At 38.7% G+C, this 22928-nt stretch overlaps 1 protein-coding gene across 2 annotated transcripts in view; it reads left to right on the top strand.

The window, feature by feature from the left end:
- The window catches only part of LOC134848160 (kinesin-like protein KIF11-B), a 286740-nt gene that overhangs the window by 262600 nt on the left and 1212 nt on the right, over window positions 1–22928 (top strand). Inside the window, exons 2-17 of one of the 2 annotated variants that reach the window (XM_063865519.1) lie at window positions 8913–9109; window positions 9176–9273; window positions 11277–11547; window positions 11672–11890; window positions 12257–12531; window positions 13622–13774; window positions 14138–14313; window positions 16106–16206; window positions 16665–16872; window positions 17364–17476; window positions 17873–17980; window positions 18219–18434; window positions 18678–18896; window positions 20990–21215; window positions 21444–21610; window positions 22531–22632. In XM_063865519.1, the coding sequence (XP_063721589.1) occupies window positions 8918–9109; window positions 9176–9273; window positions 11277–11547; window positions 11672–11890; window positions 12257–12531; window positions 13622–13774; window positions 14138–14313; window positions 16106–16206; window positions 16665–16872; window positions 17364–17476; window positions 17873–17980; window positions 18219–18434; window positions 18678–18896; window positions 20990–21215; window positions 21444–21610; window positions 22531–22632 (2844 nt within the window). In that variant the 5' untranslated portion in view covers window positions 8913–8917. The remainder of the gene's footprint in view (window positions 1–8912; window positions 9110–9175; window positions 9274–11276; window positions 11548–11671; window positions 11891–12256; window positions 12532–13621; window positions 13775–14137; window positions 14314–16105; window positions 16207–16664; window positions 16873–17363; window positions 17477–17872; window positions 17981–18218; window positions 18435–18677; window positions 18897–20989; window positions 21216–21443; window positions 21611–22530; window positions 22633–22928) is intronic. The other variant, XM_063865520.1, reaches the window with a different exon arrangement.

Raw genomic sequence — 22928 nt, forward strand, 5'->3', positions numbered from 1 at the left:
ACTGACACACAGTCCGTTTCGCGTTACCGAGAAGCTCCGGCCTAAAATCACCGAACTCTGACTATTTGGATTCGGTACTAAGCAAACCTGTTTGCTATCACTTAACGAATTTAAATTTCTCATTCTAAAAATTGCTACTACAGCTTGTCCTGGTTGTAACTTTACTTTTCTGTCCAAAAAAACTGGTACCTTATTTTCATCTGTTATTATCCTATTAATTGGTCTCTTAACATACTTTCGGTCCGGGTTTCTAATCCGTATTAGACCGTTGTTCAAGTCAATCATCACATCAAAATTCCTGACAAAATCTCTGCCCAAGATGAATTGGTCGGCGTCGTCCAGGTTCTCTACCACCAGGAAGCTCATCCAAAGGTTCCGTCCTCCCATGTGAAGGACCGTCACCGGTGTTCTTCCGGCTACGTAGATAGCTCCTCGATTTGCAGCGGCTAGTCGGAGATTCGTAGGAATCAGATCTTCCCGCGTGAAGCCCATTCTCTCCCAGGTTTTTATCGGCATCACACTCACCACCGCGCCTGTGTCCAGAAGCCCTGTGACTCCGATTTTTGTTCCGTTGGTGTCAAGCAGGTGTGCTGTCATATCTGCTTCATATCCAATATGTACCGCGTCTTGTTCCATCATGGCGTCATGGCCTATCCTGCGGACTTTGAGTTCCTCTTCACCCAAATAGATCTGCCCCATCTGGTCATCATCTGTTGTTATGTAAGTCCTGGTGTAGATGCTGATTCCATCCACGTTCAGCATTATTTGATACGGCCCATAGACCTCCAAGTAGCGTCCATGAAGTTTCTTCATGCGAGGGCCACCCGTCGTTAGTAGTGCTCGCACAGCTCTCGACTCAGTGCGTGGCTCCACCTGCCTCAGATAATCTGCATATGTGTCCAAATGCATTAAAGTGAACTCTGATGGTTCACTCAAATTTATTATTACCTGGTGTCCAGCCACTGAGATTATCGACTGTATCTTCTTTCCCTGCGGCGCCATGCCGAACCTCTTACCGGAGATCACTTTAAGTTTCATATCTAAACTGCTTGGTGTTTTCGTCTCTTCGAACTCCGTTGCCTCGAAGGTATTCAGTTGCTCCTGAAGCTTTTCATTTTCCAGTTCAAGTTTCACTTTTTGTTCGATCTCTTTCGTCACCAATTCCTGCTGTATTCTATTTAAAGCATCCTTTGCGGCTGCCTTATAATCGATCTTGAAGTCATCGGCCGCAGTTGCTGGTTCCGGTTCACGTGCCTCTTCTGTTACTGCTTGCATTTTCTTTGCCGCCAGCTCTTGAGGTTTGTCCTTCCTGCGTGCCTCTGCTTCGCTCAAAAGTCGAGCCTTGCTTGCTTTCACTCCTGACAAAGCTTCTTCATGCCTTGGATGCTTGATGTCTGCCACTGCATCCCAGAATTGCGGACAATCTGATTTAAAATGACCTTCCAAGTTACAAAAGAAACACCTCGGGCCAAATTTCGCAATTACTCCTCTCATGAAATCCTCATGATCCAACTCTGACGCATCTTCGTCCTCGAGGCTAAAGCCTATTGCTTTCATGCCTTGTTTGTAAGCTGGGCATGCTGACACATGATGATCTGTTGAACTGCAATTAGCACAAGAACGTCTCTTGTCCATATCATCCCTCGGTTTGTACCAATTGTTCCCTTGGTTAGCTGGTCCGTTGTTAAAATTGCCATAATTGTTCTTGTAATATCCAGATCTCGAAGGAGGTTTCAACAAAAGATACTCTTTTGATTTGAGCCTCAACTCCTCCGGTGTTGGCGCATTAGTTGATAGTGGTGTGTAATGCGTTGCTAGCATCGTACGAAGTTCATCATTTTTCACACCATCGATGAATTTTGAGGCTACGGCCAGGTTCATCCTTCGGTTTGACTCATCCGGTTGGCTGCGTCTTCTCAGCATTTCCAAATCATCGAGAAACTTGTCTATTGTTTCATCTTCTCGTTGCCTCCGTTTCTCGAAGCGCATCATCGCCTGGTGCCCCTGCACCCCTGATCCGAAACGGTTTAACAAGATTTCGAAGATTTTCTCAGCAGTGTCACGTTGATACTGTTTCTTAGCCATGACACAGTTCAGGGCTGTCCCTTCTAAGTTGCTGGTGAGCGCGCTGCATTCCTGTCTCTCCGACAAGTCCTCTTCCTCGAAATGCAGCTTCATTACCTCTATCCAGGTATCAATACAGCCATCAGATTCGTCCTTGTAGCATCTTGGCTTCTTAAAGACTCTTCTGGACTTTTCACTGCGTTCATTGGTTCTAGATAACCGCGTCAGGAATGTCTCCAAAGACCTGTTCAGGGGTTCAAATGCTGTGGCCATTGCCGTAGCATCCCTTGAGTGTCCCGCCTGAGTGTCCTCACACCTCGTCGAAGGCTCTGTGTGCGGTGCATCCCTGCAATCCGAATCACCATGAGCGTTTCCCGCTTGGCCCATGTGACTCCTCCTCGGGCTTGTATGCCCCATGTTGCCAGAATCGCTTCTCCCGGTCGCATGTGTGCTTTGCGTTGGTCGTTCGTTCGAGGTTTGTCTCTTCCCCGTTGAACTTGCTCTACTGTTCGGGCCCCATGCTGTATTACCCCTTGTGGCATAGCCTGGTGAACTGCCCCTGCCTCTAGTGGATCCATTTGTCTTCCTCCTTTGATGTTCATTGAAGTTCACCCTCGGTTCCCTGCTGGGACCTCCCGAGTTCGGCTCTCCTTCTTTTGGTCCACTCTTGCTGCTTAGTAGCCCGTCCAACCTATCCATGATAGCCTGCGTTCGCCTCTCCATCATCGCGTCTATCTTTGTGTCAAGAGACCCAAGAGACTGCTCTTGCTGAATTCTTAACTTCTCCATGTCGGCTCTTAAGCGTAACTCCCTCTGTTCCGCCTCTCTTGTCATTCGCGACAAGTTCCTCGTCATATGTTCGTCCGTTCTTTCTTTCAAGCGTTTTTCGCTTCTGCCAACTTCTTGTCTGTTGCGGTTTATTTCTTCCCGCAGACTTTCTCTTTCAATGTGAACTGCTCTTTCCAGTTCACTCATCCTTATCGACATCTGTTCATTTTGTTCTCCTAAACTGCCCACTATGTTGTTTAAGGCTTCCTCTAGTGCTGCCCCGTTATCCATGAGTGGCGTCACTAGTGGTGGTGTAACTCTGTCGGTCCCAGGTAGCTTCGTGCTGGTAGAGATCCGGGCCTTGACTCTCTGTCTTGACGTTTTATCATTATCTATTTCAGGATCCGCTAACGCGTTGCCAAGCCCTCTGGTTCTACTCTCTTCAGGTTGTGGCTCCGAACTTGTCCTAATCGCGAAGTCCTTGGACTGGCCCGGTGTGTTTGCCTCTTTGCTTATCGTTGTCACTACACCAAATTTATCCATGGTTCCAGTCTCTCTTCCGACGTGTGCCTCACTCTCCTGGATCGAACTATTGAGACTGGCTTGAGATCCAAAGTCCCCTTGCTCCTCTTCATCCTCTTCCTCCTGGGACTCCCCATCGTTTCCTGCTCCTCCTCCCATGCTGAAGGGAAAGATGTTTCCGAAGGTGTTCTTCATTCTTTCTGAGAACGATGATGAGGTTGTTTGTTTTCCAGTTCCGCTTGCCATCATAGTGTTGTCTGTCGGAGATCTTCTAGTTGCCGTTACTTCAGTTGAGATGTCGGACAGTTCCGACATCTCCTCTCGATCCAACGTCCCGGTGGAAGTTGCAAAATCATGGCCTTGTTCTACCGGAGTAGATTCACTCGCCAGCCTTCTGCCTCTCCCTTCCAGTCCATTTACTCCCTGGTTGTCGTTCATGGTATGGTCCGTATTGACCTCCACTTCTAACAGTTCTCTTCGCTCTTCTGAGGTCTTTTGACTTCTCGTTTCAACCATTCTGCCTGAAACCGTCCCCTCTTTATCGGACCGGGTTCGCTTGATCCAATCCACAAAAGGATCGGTCATCGTTTTTCTTTGCTTTTCAGGTATGAATTTCCTAGTGCTACTACCTCGTTTTGGTATCCTTGACTTGTCTAAACTCATTCTTTATTTGTCACTTTCCTATGCCTACTCTTGACTCAATTGCTAGAGACCTTATAGTTTTATTAACAATAATAATGACACAACACAATAAATTTCTCCAGATTCTATTAAATAGTGACCACGAATCCCTGTATGTTGTCAGAGTACAGTTTGTATAAAATTTATTCACACTAGCCGATTATCGGTCCAAAGATCTGGAAACTAGCACAATATGATGTTATCAGTCAATTTAAAAGATAGTGTAGTCACTACCCAATCAAGCACAGTTTAGGTTGATTTAAAATCAAAAACAAAAAATATATATTGACACAATATGAATGTATATATAAAAAAAACGTATGTGTCTTGTACTCTTAGTCGGTCGCAGTACAATAGTCGAACCTGTCTTTTAAAGAAAAAGATTTCCCTGCTTGGTGCTGCACCAAACAGACAAAACTTTGAAGGCAGTGATTTTCTCAAGTGGGCGTCTATTGCACCCACCGAGTACTGTGTTACCTATCTGCCTTCGGACTGCCCGAGCTAGACCTACTAAAATCCTCAGGGCAGTCACTTTTCCCAAAAACGTATTATGTTACAATCCACACCAATGAATCACGCTCTTTTTAATTTAGTGTCGCGAATATCCGAGTTCGGACCTGTTTTGTTTTGGTCTGGTTCTTATTGAAAAGCAAGTTACCAGTGCCGTCACTGATACCTAGCCTGTGTGCTGATAACCTAATACCTCTCACTTTTTAGTCTTTCTTTCGTTTACCTAAGTCCTTTAATAAAAAAAAAAAATACTCCTCCGGATTGGCACAAATAGGACCCTTCCGGATTAACAAAATCTAGACCCCTCCGGATTGGGACCCCTCTGAGTTGGTTAATATAAGACCCCTCCGGATTTGGACCCCTCCGAATTAGCAACTATAAGACCCCTCCGGATTTGGACCCCTCCTAACTTGAAAAATCTTTGACCCCTCCGGATTGGGAGCCCTCCGGTTTTGTAAAAGTGGCTTTTCGGAGATTTCCTTTTTTCAACCTATACCCCTCCGGATACGTTCTCCGATGCAATTATGCTCTTTCAATTAACTGGGAAGGGTATTTACTACCTTCCTAGACCCTTCCGGATTGAAGTTAAGCCTCTTATTTGACAATTCACGCTAACGGTGAAGGGTCTTATTGCTGGCCTAACTTCGGCTCGATTAAGCTTTTGCTGTGCCTTTAGCCCTCCCTTTTGGTCTAGAATGGCCTAAAGTTACTTTATTCAACCGCTATTACCTTTTGGTAGGGGTCTAAGGGTTTTTCAGAAAAATTTATAAAACGTGAAGGGTGTACCCCTCCGGATTTGTGTAATTTGCTAAAAACAATCTCAAAAAATTTTCACGCTTACTTTTCCAAAAAATTTCTGACCCTATCAGTAAGCTCAGCTAATTTCTGATCTATTGGTACCAAGATCAACTCAATATGCTCAGTAGTTCCAAAGTTATTAACTAAAACGTCTTTCTTGCAAACTCAAAAAATTTCTCACTTATAGGTTCCACCTAACTTTTTCCGCAATTCTGGTCCTTCCGACCTAAAAATTATTGATCCGAGCTCAGAAGGCTTATACTCTTCTAGTTCAATGCAAAAGACCCGATCTAAAACGCTTTGATAGAAAAAATTTGCGAAAAACTATGCTACCTGGACCCCTCCGGATTGATGAATCCACCAAATCAAACACGTTATGTTCGATTTCTCTGCAACCCGGAAGGCTTTCGGGTAGCGGGTTTTAAAACTCGTAGATTCACTAGTGGACGTTGTCCGAACAACTATTTTTACTGTTATAACTCAAAAATTTCAAAAAATTTTCTAAATTTATAGTGTTTCGTTTTCTCAAAAATCACGAAATTTCAGTTTTCGGTACCAAAATAGTTCCAACCACCTTCGAACTTAACTTAACCGGTTCTATCTATTATAATAGTGCAGTGACGATGTAACACACTAACTAAGCGCTTTTTTCCGTTTCAAAAAATATCGATATCTCAAAAATCGCGACTTGTGGGGGGATCAAAATATCGCTATTTTGACCCTAAAAACCGGTCTGTTTTCGTTGTTTTTCACTGAAAAACGATATAAGACTATTAATATAGGCTATATAAATAATAATATTAGTAATACTATACCCCTCCGGGTTTCCTCAATATCCGAATTAAGGTGCTTAACTCGGATATTCGCAGTTCGGTGAAGGGTCACTACAGTGCAGCACTGTCGCGCCCCCCACAGATTACTATCTTACTTTTTGTACCAAAAGGGATTCAAAACTTGTTAACGATACCCAACAGTCGATTGTTGTTGTCGTTGAGCCCCTTCCTGTTGCTCCTTGTACTGCTTGCCGGATCGGTCTTCACCCATGACCCTTCCGAATTGAGCGCAAATCAGCTGACCCTTCCGGATTGAGCGCAATTTATCATTAACGTGCTTAAATGCTCAAATAACCCTACAGTACAAGCCTCACAAACGGGCTACAAATTTGATCGTAACGGTCCTGACTGATATAAATGCCTGTAACAACAATATATCTATCAACAACAAACGGGGGGGTTGAATCACATCTTGTCTGGGGGGATGATTTCTACTGATTTTCTACTTTTTTACTGTTTTTGGTTTTTTCGGTAATTTTTTATGTTTTTTGTTTTTCTTGGGTACTATACTACTTTTTGTTTGGTTTTACTTATATCTTTAAATGTTTTTGGTCACAAACCACTCAGGGGACGAGGGGTTCGCGATTCCCCCCACCCTTCCTGATTCATGAATTTTCGGTCTTAACTAGGTTAAAAAACTATTCACGGCAATCCGGAAGGCTTCCGCGTTCCGAACTACCCTTCCGCCCCGGCAGTTTAGGCCTATTAAGGGCGTTAATGTGAGCATCCGCTCGGCGCGGAGTGCTCGTTAACGGTTCCGCCGGTCATGATGTTACGAAAGAATAACACCCAGGAGCGCCATAAAAACATACATGTAACATTCGCCCGGAAGATACATATCGACGGATAACAAAACTAAGTCTTAAGACGACTGGCTAGCGTCTAAACAGAGCTTTGCATGTTTTTCACCGTCTCTACCAAGCCAGTACTTTTCGGTGGTCTTTCTTACATCAGGCTGACAAAAACGTTACTGTTCTCCGGCTTCGACCAGAACGCTCAAATTAACTGAATTACATGCGAAATTAGTGAGCTCATGGCTGGGTCTCTGCATCCCCAGACCACGAGGTCACTCCTAAAAACAGGGCTACTACTTATCATATTACTATTGTTTTTGTTCAGTAGATAAAAATCATCATCTCCATCGAAGATGGATCAACCCTTTCCCCAACTCCTAGCACCTCATCCTTGTCAAAACTAATCAAAATATCAGTTAAATTCAAGTCAGGACATGACCGGATGCTAAAAGTTTATATGAGTTAATAAAAGTTTCCGTCCCGAGACCCTTCCGGATTCTTGAATCCGCTGAATCAAGCTCCTTACTCTTGATTTCTCGCTAATCCGGAAGGCTGGTTCTCACCCTTCACCGTTGTTGGCAACGGCCTTGCAACTATTGTAGCAGCACAATAGTTGCAACTTGGAACGTTCTCTGCTATTCTGTAGTTCGTTGTCGTTCTCCAATCTCGATTTTCGTACTGTTCGCAATCGCAGATAAAAGTTGTTCTGTTTTTTACTCGCTTTTTTGTTAAAATGGCCGTTTCCGCATTTCTCAGAAATGTGACGTCATCATTCGAATTTTTGAAAATTTAAAATACTAGAATATTCTAGCCCTCACCGTTTGGCTAAACGTTCCAATAACGTCGCTAATCCTTCGAAATCATCAACTCGGAAGGCTTACTGCTCAAAATTCGAATCCTGCATAAATTGCATTTTGGCCATTCTGGTCGAATGTCACACACGCCGCTTGGTTACTCGGAACATTAAATGACAAAACAAGTTTCGATGAAATTCTTTATTTGTAACTCACTTATTTTTGTATATTATATTTTCTCGTGTCGACTTGCGTGTTCTTAGCGAAGAAATGTAACACGTATCGAGTTCAATTGTAAGGACGTCAACACTCATCTCCTTTTTTTTTTACTATTATGACTTCTATATCTAGAAAATTACAAGGAATTTGACTGGAATACGTGATGAAGGGACTCCTGACTGTGACCTCGGTTACTATGATTGTAACATTTGCCCGGAAGTACATATCGACGGAAAATAAAGCAAGGTTCTAACAAGACTGGCTAGCGTCTAAACACAGCTCTACATGCTTTTCACCGTCTCTTCCAAATCCAGTTCTTTTGGTTGGCTTTCTGATATCGGGTCGACAAAAAAGCTTTACTGTTTCCGGCTTCGATCAGAACGCTCTAATTAACTTAATTATATGCAAGAATAGTGAGCTCATGGCTGGGTCTCAGTATCCACAGACAGGGCTCCTACTTATTTATCATATTACTATTGCCGTACCAACCCCCTTCCTTTTTCTCGGGATTCTCGTTTTAACGATTGTAGCGGCACAATCGTTACAACTCGGAATGGTTGTGGGTCACAACAATCTTCTTATCGTTCGTATTTCTCGTCTGACTCTGTCTAATTTTAACGTTGTTCTCGTTGAGAATACTTGTTGTTTGTCTTTTTGCCGTTTCAGTTGGTGCAAAATTTCGATGTCGTCACGTGTCTTTCTTTTTGAACGAGTTTTTAAATCTTAACATGAAACTCCAAATTAACCCCTCGGCGTTCGTCAGAATTAACGATTAAGACCTCTAATTTGTTAAAACCGTTAATCTTCCCACTCCGATGTCACAATAAAATTTTGAATTCTACTTTGCATTTTCGTACATTCTGGTCGAATGTCACAGATACTTTTGACCTTCTGATTACTAAAGAAAAATTTAAGATTGTACTTTTTCCAGATTATGGCATCTACAATTGTTAATGCTAGCAAATCAAACGGAAAGGATGGCAAAGAATCAAATATCAAGGTTTTCGTTCGTTGTCGTCCCATGAATTCAGCAGAACAGAAGAAACATGCACTACCTGTTCTTAGTCTTAAGAAAAACGAAGTTGTTGTCCGCCAAGATAGTTGCAAGCAGTTTACTTATGATCACGTAAGTCTTTTTTTTGTAGTAAAATGCATTAAAATCGGCAAAGGTGTATCAAAGTTGGCATTTTAGGTTTTTGGTCCAAATAGTACCCAGCTTGAAGTGTTTGAAGCCATAGTTCACCCAATGATTCAAGAAGTGCTACTTGGATACAACTGTACAATGTTTGCGTTAGTAGTTCCTTGCTTCTCAGTATACTTGATAGTTGGGACCCTACAAAATTAAGTTCTCGGAAAACAACAGTTTGATTCGTTTAGCTCAGTTCGGCATCCATTGTAAATGCGAAGAACCATTTATTCATTGAGGTAATTCAGTTTTTTTATTAGGGTATTTGTCTATCGAAAAGTGACGTCGCTTCTTTATATGAACATCAATAACTGAACTTGTATGTTTCCGAATGCTGAATCCCTTGTGCTCTTTTAAGTGTTTATGAGTAATTTGATTTTCATTTGATTATTTTTCCGACCCCGTCAAAGAAAATGAATGGAAGAAACTATAGCGTAGGGTGGAGATCAAGTGTGGTATCTTTCTGAAACCCTAGTAACCGTGATTCAAAAAAATCTTGTTGATTTAGCGATTCAGCGTCGAGAAAAACTGGTGCGAGCTTTTCCATTTTTCAAACTAAATTTTACGGGGATGGATGGTATAAGGCAACGCTCGCAATATCTAATTTTATAATTTTTTAACCCATGTTCACAACTTGTTACCTAACGAAATTGCCTTGTCTAAAAAATGACAAGTTTTGTCTTTTTTTATAACTTGATCTTTTTTACACTCGTCGCGAAAGCAAGTGTCTTGTTATCGGGAAAAAGTATTTTTTCCGTAAACAACTTCTGTTACATATAAAAATGGAACTTTAAGCGTTTTTATTGAATCTTAACACATTCAGACTCCTACTCACTTGATCTAAAGTTCTGAAATTTGACACCCGACCGGTTTTTTCCAATATGTATGAAATTCTGAGAAAAATTGAATAAACTAACTCTCTTTTGACTGCTAATGTTTTGTTGGCTTAGCTGCCACATCACGGATTTTACTTCAGCAGTAAAAAGTGTTGTTGATACTGTTATTAAGAGTCGATGAACGTCGTGAGCACTACTAAATAGGTCGTGATGGTTTTTTATTCAGAAAAAGTTCCGATATTTCTTGACGCTCAAATTCGATTTTTCACTTTTTGATTTATTTTCAAGTTTAGTTCACTCTCCGTTAAAAGAAATGCAAATTTGATAGTAAAGTTAACCTTGCATTTAAGAAAGGAAATAAACGGAATCAATAAAATGAAATAAACTTAAAAAGAAATTGAAAGTCAATCGGCGAAAAATCAAATTTGAGTTTGAACTAATTTCAAGAATTTTTCTAAAAAAATATCTTATCTCCGATTTTCCTTAATTTCGCTATTCTGTTCAAAAGTTTGTAAATTTCAATGTGGTAATATACCTAAGCTTTATGAACCTTTATTTTTCATAAATTTTTTTTTATACAATGCAAAACATTTTCGTCTGTTCTTTGCCTTGATGTTGCTTATCGCTTGAGATAGTAGCATAGTATTGCAATTTGTTAGTATTAATTGTGTTTCTAGGATAATCAATTTTTCCTGGTAAATTGTGAATAAACGTTGTGAAAACGCTTCTATAAATCGAGTTTTCTACAGGAAAAAATCATAATACTTGTTCTCGCCAAATTGATTGTTTGAGGTTTGATTATAGTCGTCTTTATAAGTTCCATTTAAACTCATTTGGCAAAAGGAAAGCAAATTTTGCTTCTTGATTTCAAACGCGGAGGAATGGCGCAAAAAAAACGTGAGTCACTTAGAGTTTCGAAAGTGGAATATAATTTTAAGGTTTCTCAGAGGAATAAAAAAAAATGCCTATTGATCCAGTTTCTCAAATTAACCAACGAAGTGTATGTTCTATATTTTTTCTAAGAACCAAAGTGCTCTAAGGCCATATGTTCAAAAAAGTTTTCATTTCTTTCGGTTTTGTGGCTTTCAAAAACAGTTTTGCAACTGTAGGTTGGCTGTCTTAAGTTTTGTTTCAATTATTTCTAATTGACCTGCTTCAGCAAAAGTCAGCAGAGAAAGAAAATTACCAGTTTTTCTGATTTGGAATATTTCATAGAAGTTAAAGTAACCGTTTTTTAATGAACTGTTTCTAATGGGCTTGAAATATTTAAGGTACGGTCAAACAGGAACTGGTAAAACGTTCACAATGGAAGGAGAGCGATCAACTGGACTGCAAGGGAATTGCTCGTGGTCCGAAGATCCCTTCTCGGGAATCATACCTCGAACTCTTCACATGCTTTTTGACAAATTAGAAGGACAAGATTTCAACGTCAGAGTGTCCTACATTGAAATTTATAATGAAGAAATAATGGATCTGATGGCTGATAATCTGGGATCAGACTGTGCACAAAAAGTTAAAATATTTGAAGACAACAACAAAAAGGTTCGAAATTTTTTGCAAGTTGTACACGAAAATTACAAAGGCTTCAACTTTTTTTCCAGTTACTTTTCAAAAAAAAAAATTGTCATTGATTCATTAGAGGCAAAGTGGTTGATAAAATTTTCAGGGAGCAGTCATTTTGCAAGGGGTGGAAGAAATAACCGTCAAATCGAAAGAGCACGTCTACGCCATTTTGGAAAATGGATCCAAGCAGCGGAAGACAGCCGAGACTCTGATGAATGCGCACTCCAGTCGATCGCACTCTGTGTTCAGTATCACAGTTCACATGAAGGAGAACAACGAACAGGGAGAAGAGGAATTGTTACGAACTGGCAAGCTCAACTTGGTAAGAATATACGCCTCGCTGGACTAGGATATCGGAAGTTATGAAGTATTTCATCTTTAAAATGACAAACCAATGAAATGTCATGTAGCATATCAGCTTGTATTGGCGTTTGTTCTAGTGTTTTTGACCCGCTGAAAATTCGTTGTAGTTAAGATAGGAGTAACTGAGATATCACATCAATGCATAAAAGATTTTAGGATGGGACTAATTCAGGTATACTGTTCATAAGGTTTTGTTGTATAGGCTGCTAGAGCTTTCTTTTTTGAGCAGATATCGCCAAAAATATGCGAAGAAATTGAAGGCTCGAAGTTAGCGATTTTCGTGGTTGTTCTGTGATGATAATTGCGTATCATTTTCTATTTTCAGGTTGATTTGGCTGGAAGTGAAAACATAGGCAGATCGGGCGCCGTAGAAATGCGAGCACAAGAAGCGGGAAGTATTAACAAAAGTCTCCTCACTCTCGGAAGATGCATAACATCCCTTGTAGACAAGAAACCACATGTGCCTTACAGAGAGAGCAAACTAACGAGGATTTTGCAAGATTCTCTCGGAGGCAGAACAAAGACATCCATGATTGCGACAGTTTCGCCTGCTTCTCATAATATAGAGGAGACTTTGAGTACCCTTGAATACGCTCACAGGTGAAGATGACTTGTTTTTTTTTGCATCTATTTGGTTGCTTTTTCTATACTCAGATACTGTGATTTTTGCTTTCTAAAAATTCGGACATTTGACATCTTTCAAAAACACTTGAAAGTTTGATCAATTGAACAATCCCCCCCCCCATATTCTCGCGTGCGGAGGGGAGATGGCTCAATAGGTACTTGAGACATGTTTATAACCACTTGAAAATAGTTTGAATGATATGAAACCATGAAAGAGATTCTCTAACGAATTTTGAACGCCAAATTTTACAATATCAAAGGTCAAAAATTTCATTCAGATTAAAAAAAGAATCAATAAAACTGAGGCACATTAAGCAACTTTTTTCTGACCTAAACGGAAAAAAGTTATTGTGTACAATCAGGGGCGGATTTAGGGGGGGGGGGGTATGACGCCGCCCCCCCTCAGAGATTACACCCCCTGCCGACCCAAAGGGTCCCCCTTTGGTACTTTTTAAGAAATCCATTGTTGGCCGACCGACCCCAAAGTTTTTCTAAAGGCGCCTTTGGCGCCAATATATACTAACTTAGGGGGAGCGCGCGCCAAAAAACGCGATTTTGTTTGTCAAAATTTTCCAAAAAATGCCCAAAAACGACTTTTTTGACCTGTTTTTTCAAAACTTTGCCTGCGGCGTAGAAAATTTGGCCAAAATAGCGTCTTTTTAGCGCTTTAGATATTTAGTTTTCCTCATTGAAAGGCAATGATTACGCAAACAGAAATTTGCAATTTTTCTTTCAAATTACGATTTTTTCTGTTTCAAAATTTTTCTCGATACTCATAATATAAAATGAACTTCAGTCGGTCAATTGATTGCGTGCTATGAACACACCTTGCGTTTTTTGACGAATTTTTGCAGCGTCTTAGTGTTTTCTTGGGGGAGATAGCTCAGTTGGTCATTACGGGGGGTGGGGTTGCTCAATTGATCCAAAAGTTTTGATGATTAATTAGAAGCTAGAAATAGTTAAAGAACAATTTACAAAATTTCAAAATTATTTTTGCCAAAATGAGCAAATGATCGGAGGCTTTGTTTCTCTCAATTACAACTGTAGTTCTGTGTGAGTTGTTTAGGGCGAGGAGGATAACGAACAAGCCGGAGATAAACCAGAAGATGACTAAGCCGGCCATGATCAAACAGTACATGGAGGAGATAGAGCGACTGAAGAGGGACTTGGCGGCCCAGAGGGAGCAAAAGGGCATATTTGTGTCCAAGGAGAACTACGAGTGAGATTCTTTTCTTCAGTCTTATTGACATTGACTGACCAATAAAGGTTTTTTGGGTGGGGGTACATAAAGGATAGGTGATTTACAATTTTCCCCATATTCGTTTCTTATCAGCCTGTCAAAAAGCTCTTGTTTTCTGTTTCTTACGACATAGCCTTTCAGTTTTCCTGTTACATTTTTGATTTTTTGAAAACAGAAATGTCGACGTTTTTTCTTTTTAAACTGTGCTATGTAAAATGCGTGTATATAATGTGATTTGCATCTGGTTTTATAATTTAATTGGTCCGAATTATGACAAATTGAAAATGTGATCTTCTATTGTAGGTCCAATGTTTGTACTGATATTGATTGTTTTTGTTCCAGGACGATGGAGTCCCGACTGACTGAGCAGGACAACTACATCCAGAGTCTGGAGGAGCAGATGAGTGAGTTGAGCGAGGAGCACGAGAGTGTGAAGAACAAGTTCGCCGGTGCAGAGTCCATCATCAAAGCCAAGGAACAGTTGATAGCCGAGGGGGAAATGAAATTGGTCGCCACTGGTTAGAAATCCTCCTTGATATTGTTTCGATTTTTTATGTAACTGGCCAGATTTCAAGAAAAATGTGTTTCGAGCATCCTCAAGTGTATACTAGTTATCGAATAATTGAGAAAAAACCGGGTAGTTATAAAGTACATGTATCATGTGAACGAGCCTGTCCTATTTATTAGCTTGTTGGTTAAAAAATTTTGATTCAAATTCGGCCATGTGTACTTAAATTACAGTAGGAGACACAACAAAAATTTATCTGTAAAAAACTAGTTGTTCCGACCATTTGAAAAATGCGGAGGAACTTTGTATTCGTGTGCTTTAGTTTTTTTGTTTTCGAAGCAACATCAGGTATCACAAATAATCATCGGAATGGGTTGAGTGATTTATCATATTAAAACCCTATCAGTCTTGAGAAAAACCGGTTAAACATATTCGCGTTTTAGTCCAATTTCGAGCGAGTAAAGCGAACGAGTAATGGTCGCATTTACACTAGCAAGCTTGCGAGAGTTAGTGTATTAGTACGACCAGTCTTTTTTGTTCTAACCTAAATCGCAATTAAAAGTTCATTAAAAGTGTTAACTTATTTGGTGGCTCTTTTGCTATAATCAAGAACTGTAGAATTGGAAATTTCATACCATCTGTAATCTGCTTTGTTCGTGGCTAGTGTTTGTGATGCATTGAGCGTCCGTGGCTGAGTGGCTAGTGTGTGAGACTCATAATCTCTCTTGTAAATGGAATCCGAGACATTGCCGAAACTTTACTAAATCGAGGCTCATTTCTACTTTTTCTTATTGCCTTTTATTGAGCTTTTTGGTCTCGCTAGTGTTTGCCGCTGTGTATATTAATATTGGACACTTAGGCTAAAAAAACATGATTTTACTAAAAGAAAAAGAGTTTGATAAGCTTCATGAAGCGCTTTCTTGGCCATAAAAATTTTCATACAAATTTAAAAGTTTTAGTGCAGAAAATTAGGAAGCTTTTTAGAAATTGTTTTTTAAGACAATTGTAGTGTTTCATGCCTAGCTCACTAACATTATACGCGTTTGCATAGTTCTATAATCATACCACGCAGTAGAAACGACGCTAATTTGAAGATAAAAAAGTTTTTTTTTGTGTAATTTTTTAAAATGTGGTCGGAACATTCTGTGCTACGCGCACAGCAACCGGCTATCATTGTTTATTAAGAGTAATGAGCGTAGTGAAGACTTAATAGATTTTGCTGATTTTTTTGTTTTTTTTTCAGGAAAAGTCTTAAAATTTTGATGCACTTAGGTATAATGCACTTTTTGAGTTCAATTGAAATTCAAACGCTGAATGTGACGTAAATAGCACTCTCCAATTATAAACGTGTAAATGACACAAAAAACGTGAACGATTCATAGTTTTGATTATGGAATTTATATTTAAGATTTCCCGGCGGAATAAAAACTTTACCTTTTGATCCCGTTTTCTCAAGTTGGGTTCATGTTATCAAAGCGCCAATCATAAATTGTTCTAGAAATGCAAAGAGATTGACGGGCATCTATTTTTTCTTGGAAGTTCGAAAGTTGAGATTTTTTCAAGAAAGTCGTTGTTTACTTGCGTTCATTACTCTTTTCCAATCTTCGATTGGCTATGTTCTCTGGTATTTGTTATTAGCTGTTAATCTAGGGCGTATGCTGCCGATTGTTATCAAAAGCAATTGAACCTAAATGAAGTTCAACTCCTGATTAAAATCACTTTAAAATAAAACTGAGCAGTAAAGAAAAATATATGGCCTTTTAAAGTCAAACTTGTGAAAGAGAATACGATTCAATGTTTAGAAGCGAAATTGGTTGATTCGACTGAAAGATGTATGCAACAGAAGCACGTGATTGCTCAACAGGAAACAAACATCTCAGAGCTGGAAAACTACTCCAAGCAGGTTGGTCACTTCAAGTGTCAAAAGACGAAGTGATTTAGCCATTATTTTAAATATTTTTTTTGTAGTTAAAAGAAAGCCTTACTTTGTCTTATTTTTCGAAAACTTAATTCCAAAAAATTGACGACTTGGCGCGTGAAAATTTAGTTATGCTTAGTTTGTGACCGCAGCGAAAATTTTTCTCAATCATAATGAAAAAACATTTTGTTTTTCCTCTGAATTATTTCTCGTCGAAACACCAAGCATAGGGCCAATATGTTTCCTAGCTTAGCCCGAAAAAAATGATATTTGACATCATTTCGATAAGTTATTGTGACTAAAATATCAGATATCTGAGTTCATTCAGTAAACTTGTTATTTTATTTTATTGATTTTTTAGTTTATTGCCAGAGGCCTAACCCGTATGCGCCACAACGACATACCTATTGGCTGATTTTATAAAAAGCGCTTCTACTTTTTAGTTAATAGAACACATAAAAGAAGAGCAAGAAGACAAGACTAAACTGCAGACGAGTGTAAAGAGAAAGATAGGCTTGGAGGAGGGCAATGAACAAGCGAAGGGACAGTTTGCGAATAACATGGAGGGCTTGTGGGGCAGATCACAGCAGTCGATTGATCAGCTGATTCAGTCTAACTGCGAACAGTCACAACAGCTGAACTCTTTTATTGGTAAGAGAAGCTATCTGACTTAAAATATTCTTTTTGCATGCAGCGTTGAATTATTCAGTTTATGGTATAGAAAAGAAAGGAGTTAATAAGGCGTTTTAGGCAGTTTTTGGAAAGTTTTAAGCAGAAAATCCCGTTTTTTCGGAGCGTGCTCCCCCTTCAATATTAGTATATAATGGCGTCTGTAGAAAAACTTTCGGCTCGTTCAGTCAAAAAGGATGTCAAAGAGTACCGAGACTTAGTCAAGTTTTTACTTATTTGAGGATTGTTTCAAAAGTGCCTGTAAACGCCTTTTTTATCCTGTTTTTTCTTTGTTTGCCTGGGGCGCAGGAAATTTGGTCAAACAGGGTCTTTTTAGTGCTTTGGGAGAGTTGAGAAAATCCATTTAGTCAACCTAAACAAATTTTCGAAATTTTTTGAAAATCCGCCGCTCTCGAGAATCTTCAAGATCGGCCCCTGGCCCAGCTTTCGCTGCTAATAATTTTTTGCTGCAGATGTGAAGGTGCAACAACAATGCAATGACATGATGAACACATACAACAGCATAGTGGGATCTATGACATCAGATATGAAGATGACTCTCAATCAACTACTAGACACGTGCTGTGTAAGTTAGTTTGTTAAGAAAGGTTTATAATATACCGTATCTGGCGGATGGATAATGCGGATATACTGTCGTTGAGTATAATGCGAGCTTTTCAATTGGTAATGTTAATGTATGTTACAAGGTTGAGCTAATTAAGTGCTACGATTGGAACCATAATAAGAATTGCAATGCATTGAAAATGAAAATGTATTTAATGGTTTTGATATCGGAGCTCGACAGTGAAAGGTGGATTGGGCTGAGTGCACAATTTGAAGTCTTACAACCCCTCGATATCTGCAATCCTAAAATTTAAAATGCATTTTCAGCAGTAAAAATCATGTGTTGATAAATTGGCGATTATCTATGAAAATAAAAAGCACTTTGATAGTTAAAGCAACAATTTCTTTTGACTTTCAGGATAATGGGATTGATGAGATAGTGAAAATAGTGGTGCATCATTTCGAACAGATCAAGATCAAAATTCAGCAGAACTACGACAGTCTCAAGTCAGAACTAGAACACAAGGTAACAAAATTCATCTTCTGTTTTTAATACTGACGCTAATACTGACGCTGATTGATTTAAAAAAAAATTAAATTGCAAAAGAAAGTAGTTTTTTTTTTCATTTTTTAAATGAAGAGTATATGTCAATGATTCAATATTTCGAGTATATCTAGAAAGCGTGTAAAATTAGACCAGTAACAAAATACCGTTTACTTGTGACATTTTGGTGTTGAATTTGTCATTTTTGGTGTTTCTGTAGATGTCAAGTGAACGTGAGAAATTGAATGAGCTCAAAAACAATTTACTCGAGTTGGAAGAACTAGAAAACGGGAGACAACAGAAACTGGGCGAACAAAAGAACAGCATGAATGAAGTGAGGCAGAACTACAGTCGTATCCAAGAACAACTTCAACAGCTGCAGTCTGAGCTTACAAAGCAGAATGATACCCTGGCCGACATTACATCCAAACAAGAGGTCTCTTCGCTTTTGAATTGTTTTAAGTTGTTAGATTTTTTTGAGGACTTAAAACGGTGAGCGTAAAATTTATGCCTTCATGCGTAAAACTTGTACTTATAATTGATGCAATTTGAATCAATTTTAAAATAATAAACGAGTTAAGAAGTGTGGCGCAAAATTGCGCGAAAACTTACAAATTGGGAAGTTTTCAGGGATAAGTTGAATAAAAATACGAATCACTCAAATGTTTTGTTTTACTAGAAAGTGGAGAACGCATGCTCTCAGCAGGTCAAATCAGCCCAACATCAAATAAAAGAGACATTGGGAAGTTACGAATCAGCAATAAGTTCCAACTTCGAGTCTCTCTCGTCCTCTCATCTGGCTAAGAAGGGCGAACTGGAGAGGACTGTGGGCGAGACTGAAGGTCACGTGACAGAGGAGTGTGGCAGAGTGAAAGGAAATTTGAAAGAGTTCACGGAGGTCAGTTTGGGGTTCAAGCTACTTATTTTATGGAGTTTGTTCTTCATTGTATTCGTAGGTTTTTTTTTTCATACAATAATTGACTCATAGGTTTCAATGGCTGTAAAGATAAAATTTTCACGTAACAAAAAACATCGTTTGATATTTTGGATGCTCTAAAGAATCAACGAAAAAAATATTTAAGCTTCTTACACAAGCAAAGCTTGTGTTATAGTATGAACTCAATTTTTTTCCAACCTAAGTCGCAAATATTGTTGCGACGCAAATATTGTTGCGACAAAATAAGTTCATTTTGAAAGTGTTCATTCTGATCAATAACTAGCTATTAAGTACAGCCAATGCTAATGATATTAACCTAGACTATCATATTTCAAATAGCACTTTAGCTTCAAGGTATCATGGATCTGTAGCGTAAAGGTAGGGACGGAGACCCGCATCAAAATAAGAGAGTTCGAACCTGGGCAGGGTCGGATATTTTTAAAGAACTTTTTCGTATACTAGTTAAATTTTTATAGGTCTTGGCGATTTTTTGTTTTTTTTTTAGGAAAAATTCTAAAATTTATTCACGCTTAATTTTTCGCGGTTTGTCTGTTGATTATTTTATAAGTTCAGTGCATTTCCATAGTCAAAAGGAAGAAAAACTCCTCTATCGAACATTAAAAGTGTAAAAGTCTCGAAAAAATTAATGGAACTTTCGTTTCGAAAATGGAATGTCAGTATCCGATTTCCCCTGCAAAATAAAAATTGTACCTTATGATCTAATTTTTTCAAATTTGGTTATTTACTCTAGCCAGTTTTAGCAAGCGTACTGTAATAGTACGGTTATTCCTTTTCAATCTAAGTCGCAAATATTGGTGCCTATTTTGAGGCACCATAACGGTTTTTTGATAGCATGCGCTTTGACATTCGATTAGCTATAAGTTAACACAGTTGATGCATTTTACATTCATCAAATGAATCGAAAAAAGCTACTTGTTTCAAACAACGGTACAGTAATATAAACACGATTTCAGAGAATTTTTCCGACTCAATATATCTCGCAGTGTTTTTGCAATGCATAATTTGTAGATAATTTGGATTTGTTTTCGAATTCATTGCATGCAAAGTTAGTGTGGATGCCCAGTTTGTTATATGCCAAATTATTGCGAGCAAAGTTGTGTCTTTTTGTATTTAGTGCCATTTTTGCTGCATTGCATTGGCAGTTAATTAGCATCTATAGCTGCTTTATGTGGCTAGTGTTAGCAAATTTTCAAGGGCTCGTAGCGCAGATGCGAGGACAGGGGGCTCAAATTCTCAAGGTCGTAGGATCGATTCTGCCACAGCAAAAGTTTGAATATTTGAAGGCTCCTTGTTACGTTTTTTCGAGTATGCACATTTTGAGTATACAAAGCGTATAAGGACTCGAACTATGTCCATTTTTGAGAATCGAAGAACATAGTTCAGAATCAGACTCATTTATAGGTATTCATGATTTTTTTTTCAGGAAAAGTCTTTAAAATTTGTTGACGCTCAATTTTGGTTTTCACGATTTGACTTGATTACTTTTAAAGTTCATGTCATTTCTTTTGTTAAACGCAAGATGAAAAACGTGATTGACTTCTAATTTCAAAAAGGATTTCAATTATCAGGTTTCCTAGTGAAATATAATTTTTTGCCTATTGAGAGTTTTCTCAAATTGGGTTAAATGTATGAAAAACATCATAAAATGTTAGAGCAATTCAAAGAGCTTTATGGGTATGTTTTTTTCTCTAAAACTTGAAAGATAAAGTCTCAAAAAACATGTAAGTTTTTTCTGTTTCCTTGCGTTCATTACTCTCTTCCAACTGTCAGTTGGGAATGTATTTTATTTCTCTTTTAAAAGCAACTTTTTTGTCGTTTTCTAGCTAGTGTTTGCGGAGTACAGATTCGCCTCTGTGTTTTATGAAAAAATTGTCAATCATAAATTGTTCTAGAAATTTGACAATTTTCAATAAATTTCTAGAAAGCCTGAAAAAGCTTTAAGGCCATCATTTTTTTCTTCGAAATTCGAAAGTCAGTTTTTTTGTTTTATTGCATTCATTACTCTTTTCCAACTGTCAGTTGGCTGTTTTTAGAAAGCGGCCGAAAACGTGAAGACCTCCGCCTTCAACTTGGAGACGAAAATGAGTGAGTTCCAAAGTGCAATCACAGCTGCGAATGAGGAAGTGAAGCTGAAGTCCAAATGTGAGTGGATGGAGATATCGAACGAACAGTTGATTGGGCTGAAAGGTCAACTGAGTGGACACTTGGAAGAGGCCACTACGTTTGTGAAAACAGAACTGAAGAAAGATGAGCCCACGGGTGATGTTTTGCAATAATTTAATTGAAAATCTGTCAAGTATTTGATGCTCATGCGACTAGCAATCTTTGTCACATAGGAATCAGGCAAATATTCTACAAAGAATAACCGAGTTGAACTTAAAGTTGACGTATCGACTCAATCACTTTATTCCAATATAGCAAATTCAACTTGAGTTTTGAAAGAAGACATCAGTTGAGTATTTCTCGCATTGCAACCTCTGATTTCAGGATCCACTCCGCACTCCAAACCCCACAGAGTGCCGAACGAGATAGTAGCTGTGAGGAAGTTGAGCGACATAGAGAGTGAATACTTGAGCTCGAGGACTAAAAGACATCTTGACAACGGAGGAGAAAACATCAGTGGCATACTGGAGCTGGAACAGTCCTCCGAGAATGTAAGAACATTAGTCAAAATAAGATAGTTTTTTTCTTTAATTTCGGCCAAAACTAATCAAAATACAAAAAATGGTCAGGTAAATATAGCATTTCATGACCCGATTGTCCGATAAATGAACTTGATCTAGGCCAATTTTTATATTCATGTAATAACAAAGTGCAAAATCATAGGTCGACAGTTAAGTCAATTACCTAGCAAATATGACTGTATAAATAAGTATTTTTAAGAGTAATGAACGTAGTGAGGACTCTTATATAAGTCTTGCTGATTTTTTTTGTTTTTTTTTCTTTCAGGAAGGTCTTAAAATTTGTTCACGCTCAATTTTAATTTTTCGCGGTTTGACTTGTGATTCCTTTTTAAGTTCAGTGCCTTTCCATTGTTGAAAGGAAGGCAAAATCCACTATCGAACAGCAAGATTGTAAAGGGCACGAAAAACTGATCGACTTCTAATTTCGAAAATGGAAATTAATTATCAGATATCCCAGTGAAAAAAAAGTTTTGCCTATTGATCCAGTTTTCTCAAATTGGGTTAATTTTAACAAAAAGTGTCCATCATAAATTGTTATACAAATTCAAGGAGCCTTAAGACCATCTATTTTTTTCTTCGAAATTCAAAAGTTGAAGATTTTTGAAAAAAAAACAAGTCAGTTTTTGTTTCAGTTTCATTGCGTTCTTTACTCTTTTCCAACTGTCAGTTGGCTATGTTTTTTTTGTATCAAACTTCTACCCTATTCTCATGGTAGAGTCAAAATTAGAAGCAACCCGAAAAGTGACTGATATTTTTGAGTATTGGTTTTGATTCGATTTGATTCTACCTTAAATATTATCCCTCCAACTCAGCAACCTTTTGTGATATTATTATGGAGTAAAATGCATCGAAATGGGGACAAAAATAGCTTTTGCGTTGTGTTGTTGAAGCTCAATGATTGTGTGGTACATGCCGATGTGCCTCTTTCGGCTGATGAAACAGAAAAAATTGAAGGGGGTCCAAATGCAAAGGCGGCCCCGTATGAGCTGAAGGTTTGTTTGGTCATGTGACTGCTTTTAAAACACCACTCCGCTGATTTCAAACTGCAGACTGTTGCTTCTTCTTTGCGATTATGTTCATGCTTTATTCCAGTCTTTTTTAAAGGAGACTTTTGTTGCTAGCAGCCAGTGTAGGGGATTGCTGTTCTAATGGCTCAACCGTCTTCGTGTTGAGGTTTTTTGGCCCTTGCGAAGGTTATTGGTTTCTTAACAGCTACTCAGTTTTTTATGTTTAAGGGTTTTTGGAAAACTTTCATAGAAAAAAGTTGGTTGCCAAATATGTTCCGAAG

The sequence above is a fragment of the Symsagittifera roscoffensis genome, chromosome 6 (assembly GCF_963678635.1).
Source record: "Symsagittifera roscoffensis chromosome 6, txSymRosc1.1, whole genome shotgun sequence".
NCBI lineage: Eukaryota > Metazoa > Xenacoelomorpha > Acoela > Convolutidae > Symsagittifera > Symsagittifera roscoffensis.